General features: G+C 42.6%; 1 protein-coding gene across 1 annotated transcript in view; it reads left to right on the top strand.

Annotated features, from left to right (window-relative positions):
• The window catches only part of LOC137927293 (BTB/POZ domain-containing protein 7), a 37,290-nt gene extending 25,190 nt beyond the window's left edge, over positions 1-12,100 (top strand). The window contains exons 15-27 of the mRNA XM_068771077.1: positions 272-403; positions 1,202-1,294; positions 1,785-2,012; positions 2,963-3,039; positions 3,159-3,299; positions 4,667-4,731; positions 5,039-5,093; positions 6,321-6,523; positions 7,135-7,197; positions 8,534-8,589; positions 9,145-9,217; positions 10,978-11,043; positions 11,892-12,100. Coding sequence (XP_068627178.1) covers positions 272-403; positions 1,202-1,294; positions 1,785-2,012; positions 2,963-3,039; positions 3,159-3,299; positions 4,667-4,731; positions 5,039-5,093; positions 6,321-6,523; positions 7,135-7,197; positions 8,534-8,589; positions 9,145-9,217; positions 10,978-11,043; positions 11,892-12,100 — 1,461 coding nt within the window. The remainder of the gene's footprint in view (positions 1-271; positions 404-1,201; positions 1,295-1,784; positions 2,013-2,962; positions 3,040-3,158; positions 3,300-4,666; positions 4,732-5,038; positions 5,094-6,320; positions 6,524-7,134; positions 7,198-8,533; positions 8,590-9,144; positions 9,218-10,977; positions 11,044-11,891) is intronic.
• Positions 12,101-12,523: the final 423 nt, after the last annotated feature.

Raw genomic sequence — 12,523 nt, 5'->3', positions numbered from 1 at the left:
ATATATATTTGATATCAAAATCTCTCGACACCAGAATTTTGCCAGGCGACCCCGTTTGGGGTCGCGACCCATAGTTTAAGAAGCCCTGCTTTAGAATGAATAGGTTTCTTCTAGGCAAGCATGTGACATCCCATACCTCGTCATCGCTTCATTCACATCAGGCAAGACAGAGGTCAAATGCTTTCTATATATTGGAACCTATGTAGTCTTATGCCGCAAGAAAACTATTGTGCAACTCGTGGCAGGTGTGGTAAAGTATGTTGCGTGGCAGGCGGTGCGAAGGGGCGCAGTGCCACAGCCGCCGCCGCAGATGGTGGAGCGCGGAGCTGGTGCAGACGCGTGGCTGGCGCGCGGCACCTGCCGCCCGCCGCGCTGCTTCCTGCCCTACCTCGACGAGATCAAGGTAGGTACCCACCCACCCCATGACACTACCAGCACTATCTCATAAACTTCAACGTATAGCAGGGTAACACCGTGAGTTTTAGATATGGCTGAATTTCCTAGCCAACTCTTCAAGCTTCATCCCTCCTTTTTGTTCCATTTGACACCAACTCCCAGTTATGATCTCTTAGAATCCACATACCCTCAGTAATTACCCATCAATAGAACCAATCGTCGTTGTCGAACATCTTCGAGTGGGAGTCCTCAACCAGGCCTGATCTCCTGGTTACTATACGGAGCGTCCTTCTATCGAAATGAGAACTTTAATGAGGAAAGAGTGTTTGAGATTAGTTACTATAAACAAGGGAAGGGGAGGATATTTATGTAATAGGGGTAATATATACTAAAAAACAAGGTGATGATTGAAGTAAGGCGATGTGTAAAAAACATCAGAAAGGGAGATAAAATTTGTGAGGAAAGAAAGGCGCAAGATTAAAAAACTATATATCTATACCTTAGAAGTAACGTCCCCCTGCCCCAAACAGGGCAAGGGAACAAATAAAAAAGGGAAGGGGGGAGCTTCTTAACGTTAAAATTAGGGGGGGGGGTATCTTCCTGGAACGGAGATCTAGAAATCTCAGTGAAACTTGTCAGTCAAGGTCACAGGTCGCTCAAGACCAGACGTCGTGATGATCTTTGGATGAGACCGGAGACATGATGAGGAAATATCTTGACCGTAGAAAATGTGGCAAATGTGTAACTGCACGTGTGAAATCAGCTTGTGGAGTATCCAGGTGTTGAGAAGCTGGTGTTGTTGCAGGCGCTGCTGGAGGACCAGGCGGTGCCGGAGGCGGAGCTGGCCCGTGTGCGCAGGGCGCGGTACCTGCACCGCATCCCGGACACGCTCTACATGGTGAGTGCATCACCTTTTATCAGTAATTTAATCACCTTTTTTTGGCAAAAGTCAGACTTCTACCTTTTATTACAAAGTTGGATGAAGTTTAAAGCTATCGATTCCATTGATAGAAGAAGAACAGAAGAATAATCAACATAACCCAGCCGTTTGATAGGTTGAAGTGGCAGTCGATAAGTCATACAGCAAGTGGAGAAGATACCAGCTGGGTCATTTCTAGAGTAGAAACGGGGGATTTACTTGGTCTTGAACCATCTTAACAGCATCACGAGAGTTTCGAGCATAGAGTTGAATAGAATAACGGGAGGTACTACGGATGATCCTTAAATTGGTGATATCAGGGTTCCTCATACAGGGCAGCGTAAAAAGCCACATAAACCTGCCCCCCCCCCCCCAGGCATGGTGTCTTGAACTTCTGGAAGAATGTCTCATTTATAATAGGAGAACGCTAGTCTCCGTTTTACTATAGTAACAAAAATTATGTGTTCAGGTGGCAGCAGCGCGAAGTGGCTCGAGTGCTGGCAGCGGTGCCGGGGGTGTTACAGGCAGTACAGGGGGCGGCGCGGCGGGCAGCACAGGGGGCGGTGCGGAGGCGGCGTGTGTCTCCCCCCGCGTGCTGGCGGCGCTGAGGGCGCGCGCCCGCGAGCTGCGAGCTTCTCCTCCCGCTGCACGCGCACTGGAACTGCACGCCTCTGATACCAAGCAGGTGCACCAGCAGGTACGGTGATTATAGTTCAACATCTATATCATATCATCTTAAGTGGTCCAAGTGGATCCTCAGGAGTCCACTAGAGACTCGACCACCGTCGATACAGTTACTAGATACAGTTATCAGGGGTGACCAACTTGCGGCACGCGAGCAATATGCAGCTCTTTGGAGAATTATTTTAGGCCCGCAATAAATCTATCCCCTTACAATTTTTATTTTATCATATTTAATTATAAGATGTTATGATTCCATGCGTTTCAAAATGTTTTTTAATTACTGTAAAACGATATATGTAGATGTATTACTTATACTATATGTATTTTTATACTTTTATTTAGGTGTTCAATAACAACAATTCTGTAAAAAAATATTAACTCCTTGCAAACCATTTAAATATTATTTAAAAGCGGTAACAAAAAAGTAAATTTAAAAAACGATTTTTTGCACATCCTGTGACAGGAACACATATACTCCCAAAGACAGAGAAGGAGACAGAGAATACACATACACACAAAGACACAGATCACAGAGAAAAAGACAGAGATACACATACTCCCGGAGATATACATACAACCCGCTAAGAGAGCGAGACAGCTAAACTCAAGCATACACCCGGAGACACTGACACAACACAGAGAGGAGAGATAGGGACACGCACCCGGAGACATACAAGAGTGAGAGAGACAGAGAGACGCACGGACAAAGGCTTACCTAAGCAGGACTGCGGGGACGCAATGAATTTCCCACTCTGCTGTTAACGACTAGACACGAAAAAGAGCATAGAGAGAGAGTCTGTATTCCTTATCGTAAGTTATTCGAGCAGAGCTTGACTCTGGAGTACAATGATCCAAGCAATAAAAACCTCCACCATCTAGTCTGGGTGGACTGGTCAGGCCGCGTTATCGACCAGTCACATTTGGCTTGCACATCAGCGGTCTGATCTTGGAAACTGTTTACAGATCGCCCTGCGCGCGGTGCGCGAGATGTCGCTGCCCGACTCCTGCGCCGAGCTGCTGCTGCAGGACTGCGAGGACAGGTGATCAATACAAATTCATAAAAAAAAAACTATTGGCACAAATGGCGTTACATTGTACACGACAATCTACCCAAAGGGGGGTCATATTCAGGCTATAGCAGTTGTTATTGTGTATGCAGCGAGGGTGCTGGAGCTGGTGAAGAGAACTGGGAGTGCCGCGAAGAGAGCTGGCCGCGAGGAGCCGACCCGCGTGACCTACCCGGAGCACCAGACGTTCCCGACCTGCCGGACCTCCCCGACCTCGACCTGGATTGCTGTCGGTAAGAAAGCATGTTCACTAGCATCTCAAATTTAGCCTCAGGAATTAATTTATTACGTTACTTTGACTTTTCAATAGATGGCGTTGTCAGTTATTTATAAAGAAATTGTTGTTGAGATAGAAGCAGTTTAAAGCTGTGTAGCCTGGACATCATTATCCTCTAACACTGAAGGCTGTGAGGATGCGTTTCGGAGATGTCGTGTTGTGACCAGATCTTCAGTAGAAAAACTTATAAAGATCTTGAATGACCAAAATCATGGTTCGACTGATAACAAGCCTGGTCTTTTCAATCTTTGTACAGAACTGTGACCTGGACGCTGAGGATTCTGGATAGTCGGAAAATTCACCTTCAAAATACCGTGAACGGCATACCGAACCAACGTTTTGATCATCAAAAAACTCAACATGAGAGTGAGTTTGTGTCTTGTCTGCGTGCTGGTTTCCGCAACCAAGTGGCACTGCTTTCATTTTGCTTCGGGGCTAGCCATACTCAAACCAACCCAACTCCTCGAGAAGCCCCGGCAGACCCTTGATGTCGACCCTTTCGGGGATGCCTCTTGGTGATCCAAGATGGGTAGCCCTGTAGGGTGTTATTCCTGTACACCGAAGTACACGAGCAGCAGTCTCGTACTCTACCAGGTTCTGTTCAGAGGATTGTCCGTAACACCTGATGTAAACACATGTTTGTTAAAAACATCATGACTCGTTAAGATCCTTGCTACCAGCCGCAGTCAGGGTCGCGACAGCCGGAGCAGGTTCCTAGTGGATCATCCATTACTCAGTACTAACTCGTACGTTCCGATAGGAGGGATCTGGACTTACCCATTGGTAGACGACCATGCTGGAGCCACTACAGGTCAACTTATCCAGCCGGATTGAGGTTATCATCGTCTGTGTAAATATGAATCTTAGCGTTGTTTGGACATGTCTGAAAGTCTGGTGGTGAACCGATCCTGCGGAAGCTCTTCAGAAAGATGGAAAGACATTATCAAAACTATCACTGCAAAAAGGCATGATGAATGCTCTCATGGTGAGAGCAGTGGGGTCACCAGAATCGACCTGGTCATGACCATGACCATTCAAGAGGGCACGGATACGATATATAAAAGGATATATAAATAAGTTAACAAAACCTTCACACGTCTCAGTGTACATATATAAAGTTCCATAAGATATATTAGACCTTCTATTATAGCATTACATTACATAGTTTTTATTTGATAGAAACATAACTAGGTTTATTGAATAAAACGTTTCATAATATAACATATATAAACATTGGTATATATATATAGTGCAACTGTTGAGTTTCTGTCCGTCTGTTGAATAAATATATTATGAATTTGAACTGGTGTCGTCTCGTTACAGATCTGGCAGCGGTTCCCTGCGCTCGACGGGCGCTCCGCTGCCGCCCGCGGCGTTCCACCAACCCGGTCAGTTGACAGAGAGGAACTGATGGGAGGGGATGAGACCTAGTCCTCACTCCTGATATTAACCCTTAATAGCCTAGAGTTTCAATTTTGATACCAATCTTTTAAACCGAATGTTCACATTACTATCAGTTTTTTTTTAGGTTGGCTGTACATATTTTACTGTTGTATAATATTCTTTCCAACGAAATTAAAAAAAATATATTTTTCCCTTCATCTAGACCCTCAAGCAAACACAGTAATATTTAAAAAAAAATCACTTTCGTAAATCAGGCTATTAAGGGTTAATAAGGCTTTATGTATCTTCCAGAGCGTGAATCGGGCACCTGCAGACGTGAACTGCCACCTCGGCCAGATGCGCACAGGTACTGTTCATCATTCCAGGGTTATCATACGTGGTGATCATACTACAGATATCCCTCAAGACTTTATACCACTAGGAGATATGTCTGTCGCATTTCAATAGACTTTCAGAGTGATCACTTTATACAGGGTGATAGGGGATATTTGTAAAAATTTTGAAGGTTTTTTTGTTCACAAATGAGCTGAACATTCATACCTTTGTAGCTTATACGTGTTTCATCAAACACCATGTATATATTTATTATATTTTGTACATCCTTTTTTTTTCACGTGGAGAAATCATACATTGGGATACACTTTCACTGCGTAGATAACGAAAGGGTTATATAGGACTCCAACCGGTTGAAATCCCACGGTCATATTGAAAGCCTTTTGTTGAAACTACGGGAACAATTTCGTATACTTCCCCAGTTTCAGTGCCTCGACTCCTTACTTGCGGCTGATCACTCCAACTCCGTCGCCAAGGCCATGATAAGAGGGTTGGAGAAAGACGTGATGTAACACCCTCCGACGTCCAAGTCTCTGAATATTGTCTTCATCGTATATCAATGTTTCCCAATGTAGGATCAGGGGGGCAATTTCATGATTAAGGGGAATGTTTCGAGAATAGACTCGACGCGAATTTCCTTTCGTTTTAATATAAAACTTATTTATGTTACATAGGGGGAGTGGGGAGGGGGTGTAAGACTTTCAGAAAGGGTAAGGTGGGGCGTGAGTACAAAAAAGCTTGGAAAACAATCATATATCCTTCCCTGATAAAGGTTGTTTGGAAAAGTAATTAAAATCCCATCAAAGTAGGCTCTACTCATATAATAACATGTTTGAATCCCCCCTTTAATTGTGACCACTTGGTCAAATTTTTAAATTAAAAGTACGAAGGTTCCGAACACAAACTGAATGAGACAAAAAATAAACTCTCTTTTAAACACATCTTATACAATATTATACAGCGAACTTAATGCTGAATGTCATTTTATTGTTACCCGTTTGGACAGTGCAAAGATAAATTAATTGCAGGTGAGGTAAATAAATATAAAAGAGATAAAAAATCATTTATAGTGGGTATGGTCACATATAACCTTCTCTTTCTTACAGATATGCCCCCTCCACTTAAACAATATGAAAGAAACTGTCTCTTTATACCAGTCTTACTCCATCTGTTTTTAATACAGAAGATGTACTCCTGGAACCCAAAAGAGAAACCATAAATGTTAGTATTGTGTTTGCAGCCGGTCGATGAGGGCGCGCCTGTCTGCGTGCGTGCCGGACGTGGCGATGGCGCCCAACGCCAACACGCACCTGCTCACCGCTCGCGACTACCTCTACGCCGCCCACCACCAGCACCAGCAGCACCAGCACCAGTCGCACCAGCAGCACCAACAGCAGCCCCACCACCCGCACGCGCACCAGCTGCAGCAGCTCCGACCGGCGGGTATGTACTGCACATACACTAAACACAGTGTACATTTTATCACATCAGCTGATTATGTCTTGAAGACTCCCTTGTGAACCAATCAGTTCTCCTCTTCTCCTAGAAGATTTTAGACTTCCTGTCCACCATATGCTCCATCACAATATATTGGTTTAGTCAGGTACGAAATCCACCAAACACACAGCTACTATGAACCTCAACTCGCACTACATCCAGCCAGTTATTTTCCTCAAACTTACCATCTCTCAACTGGCCACGGAAGAATTTTTCAAGTTATGATCAGTAATGAGGAGATCCGTGGACGAAAGTAACCGAGCACAGTTGGTTTGCAAGTGGTAGTGGCAATTCGCAGACCACATAATGCGCAGAACCAGGTAGACATCCGCCCTGAAGGTGAACAGACCTTAAGGTCAAAGATGCTGGATTGCAAGAAAGGTGATGAAATTTGGATTCAAAGGGGATATCGGCTTGGACTGTCGTCGATATTACCCATTTAGCAGTTTGACGCCGGGACATATTTTGACATGGTTGGAACTGCCTGGTGTATAACAACTTCGGAAAGCGACAGAGTTGGGTGAAGTTGAGTGTAATGTGTGTGTGTTTGTGCGCAGAGTACGGAGGCGGCGTGCTGCAGCTGGACCTGGGAGACGGCGCCACGCACACACCGCGACCCGGTGAGTACCACGATACAGTATTGTAACATTAGAAAGAGAGAGGGAATAGTGCCAACCTCATAATTAGAAAATAAAATTGTTGGTGTTGTCAACATTCAAGATATGTAAAGTGGGACAGCTTCACAGGTCCTCGTGAGGAAGGTACTATGTTGTGTTTGGAGAATATTAGAGCTTTTATTATATACATGGGAGTCATGGTAAAGAATTCATTGTGAAACCCAGTGCGATCATGTTTGACTATTTTGGACAATAGAGTCGACGGACTGTGTTTTACGTGTTTTCATATTGATATGAAATAAAAATTAAAAAATATATATTCATTGTCATATACAGGATGATTTAAAGGGTATAGTTCATTTGATGCGACTAAATTATTGTACATTCTTTATAAAAATCAACAGTGATAGAAATAATAAATAGCGATATAATATGTTAAATATTTTTTACTATCTGTCCATACCAGGGCTTCTTAAACTATAGTTCTTGACCCCAAATGAGGTCGCGTAACAAAATTTTGTGGTCGAGAGATTTTAATGTCAATATTTATATATACCATTTTATATCATCACTAGAGTTGGCGGAATACAGTGGACTTGCAGCGTCTAGACACGAGCATTTGTTGAAGGTTTAATTTTAGATTTTTGTATGTTTCAAAATGAATTCTAAAACGATATATTTTCATATGTATATTGTTATCTAATAAATAAATCATGAAAATATTAATTTATTTCTCTTTTATATTTGTACGGGGTCGTCAAGAAACTCGCAATCATGGGGTCGTGAATGACAAATGCTTAAGAAGCCCTGGTCCATGCACAATAAAAAATGTTACATATTTTATATAGTATTAGTTCTAAAATTCTTAAAGATTATTACTGAGAAATTCGCTATATATTCACCACACAGCTTTTACTATTTTTAATCATCCTGTATATCCCTTGACTTCTTATACCTATGAAGTCAAAGTGCTTCACCCATCTCTAGATGTTGTCTTATACAAAATATTAATGCATTCAAATATAAAAATGTTTTAACGCAGTCAATACTGACGCCGCCGATAGATGGCGTTGATAGTAGATTGACACGCGTCACATATAATATTGTAACTAGAATCAATATTGATACGGCAACTGTATCTTGTAATTGTTGTGCTAATATATATACACGTAAAAATAGGTGTTGAAAGTAATTTGAATTGAGTATATATTATATTTATTCTAATTTGGCAGCGGTGGCAAGTTTATTCAACAATAGACATTGTTGATGCCCAAAGTGAAAAAAAGTCCCGTACACTTTTTGTATGGGTTTTTATTTTTTGTATGGTCGTGTGTTTTAGGGTCTCGTGCGCAGCGGGCGGGCGGCCACGCAGCGCGGCAGCACCGTGACGCGCAGGTACGTGCCCTTGGAGACCAGCTCCGGTTGACTTCAACTCACATACACTCTCATACATCACCATACATGATTGTTGCCAGCGAATAAACCCGACCTTGATTGAATATTGAACAAAGTATTTACTGAAAGAAGAGGAATGGGGTATGTTTTGTGGGTAAAAAGATACAAAGGACAACGAAGACTGATGTCTGTATTCTCATGATGAAGCAATTTAATCATTCCAGTGGTAGAATATCTACCGCTGATCGTCAGTGGAGCCAGCCGTTGTTTTCCAGAATGCATTATGATCAAGTTATGTTATACTTCATAGATTTGGATATTTTATTATCATAGACCGCCCACTACTGGGCATAACCCTCTCCTATAGATGCCGTAATCCCATTTATGTAATTCTTATGAGTCTGCTTGATGAGGAGCAAACGTGTGGTTTCATTAAGATACGTACGTCTCCACACTGTGATCCTCGTATTGCGAGAGGATGTAGTGTTGGTGATAGGAGGGGGGGAGGGATGGTGATGACGTCATCACTGATGTGACGTGTGCGCGTGTCCACAGGGCGCGGCGTGCGCGCGACCACGCACCGAGGACGACGAGCTGCGAGCTGCTATAGAGCTGTCCGTCATACGAGGTAACGTACCTGTGTGATAGACCGACAGACGCATGTAGATGTGTGTGTATATATATATTTATGTATGTATATATATGTATGGGGTGTATTTTTGAAAGTAATCATCGTTAGACACAGATACACGTTATACCGTCCTTTTACTTTTTTACACTGTGTTGCCATCTTCAACCAAAAGTTACCATAATCAAAAATATGCTCAACTGTATTAAAATCTAAATCACATATGTATATTTATATATATATATATATATATATATATATATACACACTTAATTGGTACTAATTTTCACTGTGCGTCGTTAGATTTTCGAGGTCGCGTTGTTTTGGGTTCGAGTCTTTAATTTTTATTTTTTTGAATTTTTTTCCAAAAGATGGCAACACTTTTGTTTCTAATTGCGCCATGCCATCAAAACTCGGGGATTCCCTTTCTAACTAAAACAACGCAATTTGAATACAGTTTTATTTTCACTTTGTTTTGCTAATTTTGGAGTTTCAATTACGTAGTATGTTGAGCTTTTTTAAAAAGAGAATAATAAATTTATATAAATTTTTACGTGTTGTTTCTGGTTAATAAAAAGTTAAATATTTTTCCAATTTATTTATTGGCAGAGTTATATTATTATTGTTTTTTTAAATGTTTACTTTGTTCAATTTTCTTTTTAAAAAGTAGTATATTCGTAACACTGGAAGCTATCTTCGATCTTTACATGGTTCGCTATAGAAAATCTTAATTCACTTTGCAGCGTTTATTTGGAACGTAACCGCGACGCAAAGTGAGGTATTTGTGTACATGTAGTAATTAAAACACTGATTTATTAAATAAAAAAGTATCTCACAAACAAAATATGTCTTCATATTTTAATTACAATTGACATTTAAGTAGCAATGAATAAAAATGTCAACAGAGTATATATGACGTGATTCTATGAAAAGGAGGTTCACTTTTGACTGATACATGCATCCGTCCCTTTCGCGCTGATAGGCTATTTCATGTGATGACGTCACAGGCCTCCATCAAAAGATCCTGATGATGACCGATCCACCACGTGGGTGGACGCATCCATGCCGCGTCTACTGGCACGTTTGCCATGTTGCCAATCACCATGTAATAGGTTCCCGTGTGTATATAAGTCACGTGTAAACTTTTATATTTATGTTGGACGTTATCGGAGTTGATTTAGTTATTGGGAGGAGTGGTGGTTAGGCAGCCCATATTGAGACCACCGATACGTGATCGACACTCCAGAACTTTTCGACCATAACGGCCATCGATTGCATGTGTTCTGCCTGCTGCCCTATGGACGAACAATTATTCGAGTGACATCGTTGACTGGTTCATACGTCTGTGTAATTTGTTGACTCTGTGTTTGGCACTAATCGGTGTAACATAACTCCTGAAGATGCCCCGTGGAGGGGTGAAACACGTGTTGAGTGATTTGACGGTGGTAGTTTTGTAATTCGCATTGTTTGCCGCATACGCATTTATCAGTGGGCTGGCGGGCGGTGCACTTTGTTGCGCGACTACCACTGCATGTGCGGAAGTGGCTAAATATTGGTACTTTTCTTACTTGTAGCAAACTTTTTTTATTTTTTATATCAACCAGGACCCTCCCATAGTCACTCCTTACATATCCTCTATGACTGAGGAATGGGACCTTGTTTAAGAAAGTCTGTCAGCTAAGTCAACTTGAAATTAAAATATGTTGAATGTTGTATCACATGTGGGCGTGTCATGTAAACGTGTCGTGCGTTCGTTGCAGCGTACTCGTCGCTAGCCGGCGCCGGCGCAGCGCGGAGCCGACACTACGCGGACCTGCTGCCGCCCGGTCAGTGATCGCACGCACGCACACGTACAAAGATAGTCTTCACACAAACTTACACACGAAGATAGAGTCACATCACACAAAACACACACGCACACAAAGATTACATTCTACGTTTGTGCACACATAAATATAGTCACATGATACGCGCGCGTTTACATTCACAGTAAGTAACATTACATAGAGAGAGAGTTTGTCTCTCTCCCAGACACGTAGAGAAAGAGAGAGGCGGGCAGACACACATACAGTCATATCACACGCATGTATTCAGTTACATTGTAAACTCAAGAGTAGAAATAAGAGAAAGCATTATTAAATATAACACGTATCTCATTCTCATCTTTTCAGTGTCTTCCCAGTTCATTCTCTATCTTGTGTCTATAAAACAGTTTCTCTCTTGCAGTCTCTGTTCTATCTCTATCCAGCAATCTTTGTCAAGAGTCACCGCACAGAGAAGTCTCCATCCGTCTCTTTCTAACAAGTAGTCTCTGTACTTACAAAGAGAACATCTGCCAAATATAGCTCTCCAGTATCAAGCTACTAATATTCAGTTGAAACAAAACAGAGTTATTTTTATTATTTCAGGCTGAAAGTCTTCAGTTTACACATTCAGTTTTTTCAACTTTCTGAAAAAAGATTTCACTGTCAATGAACATGGCTACATAAAATCATTTAATTTTGGAAATATTATACGAGGGCAGACTGTGCTTAGTATAGTGTTTCGTTAATTTTATTAGAATAAAAATTATTGAAAACGCAATTTTGCGTATTAATACGCATAAGTACATACTAACAGATACAAGCAGCTGTGAACTCCCGTCGCGTGAATTCAAGAAAATATTTGTTTGTAGAATTCGCAGCGATACGAAGCCGGGCGACGCCGAGCCCGTCAGCGCTGAGCGCCGGCAGCGTGGGCAACGTGGGCAGCCTGTCGGGCGTGGGCGGCGCGGCCGGCGGCAGCGGCAGCGTGGTCGCGCGGCGCCGCCTCGACCGCCTCACACCCCCGCCGCGTCTCTCTGGTACCCTTCACACATCACACTCCTCACCATTGATCACATAGTTTATTTATTCTGAACTAGATGGCGCTTGTTGTATATTACAACACACCGTGTTTGTGTCGGGCAGGTGCCGCAGTGCCGGGGGCGGAGTCACGGCGCGCCGGCAGCCGCAGCACCACGCCCAGCCCACGCGCGCTGCCCACTGATGCGCTGTACCGGCAGCGCGACTACAGGTCACACCTCCACCACTAATTTCTAGTCCCACTCTTACTAGACTTGCGAAGATATTCATATAACAGCAAGTGATAATGTAATTCATGAGTATCGGCATAATATCGTGGAATGTCCACTGTTGGGCATAATAAGTCAGCCAGAATTCGCAGAGGAGATAGATATTCACCTGAGACAGAGTGATTGAAGTAGTAATAGTCTAGAATACCATGATACTATGCGCGTCATTCTTTGTCCAAACTTGTTAACCCTTT

The sequence above is a fragment of the Battus philenor genome, unplaced genomic scaffold, assembly GCF_028537555.1.
Source record: "Battus philenor isolate CCGP_79_NKW_IND1 unplaced genomic scaffold, ilBatPhil1.0.hap1 SCAF_30, whole genome shotgun sequence".
NCBI lineage: Eukaryota > Metazoa > Arthropoda > Insecta > Lepidoptera > Papilionidae > Battus > Battus philenor.
The sequence above is the reverse complement of the archived record's forward strand: the minus strand, read 5'-3'. Positions and strand labels throughout refer to the sequence as shown.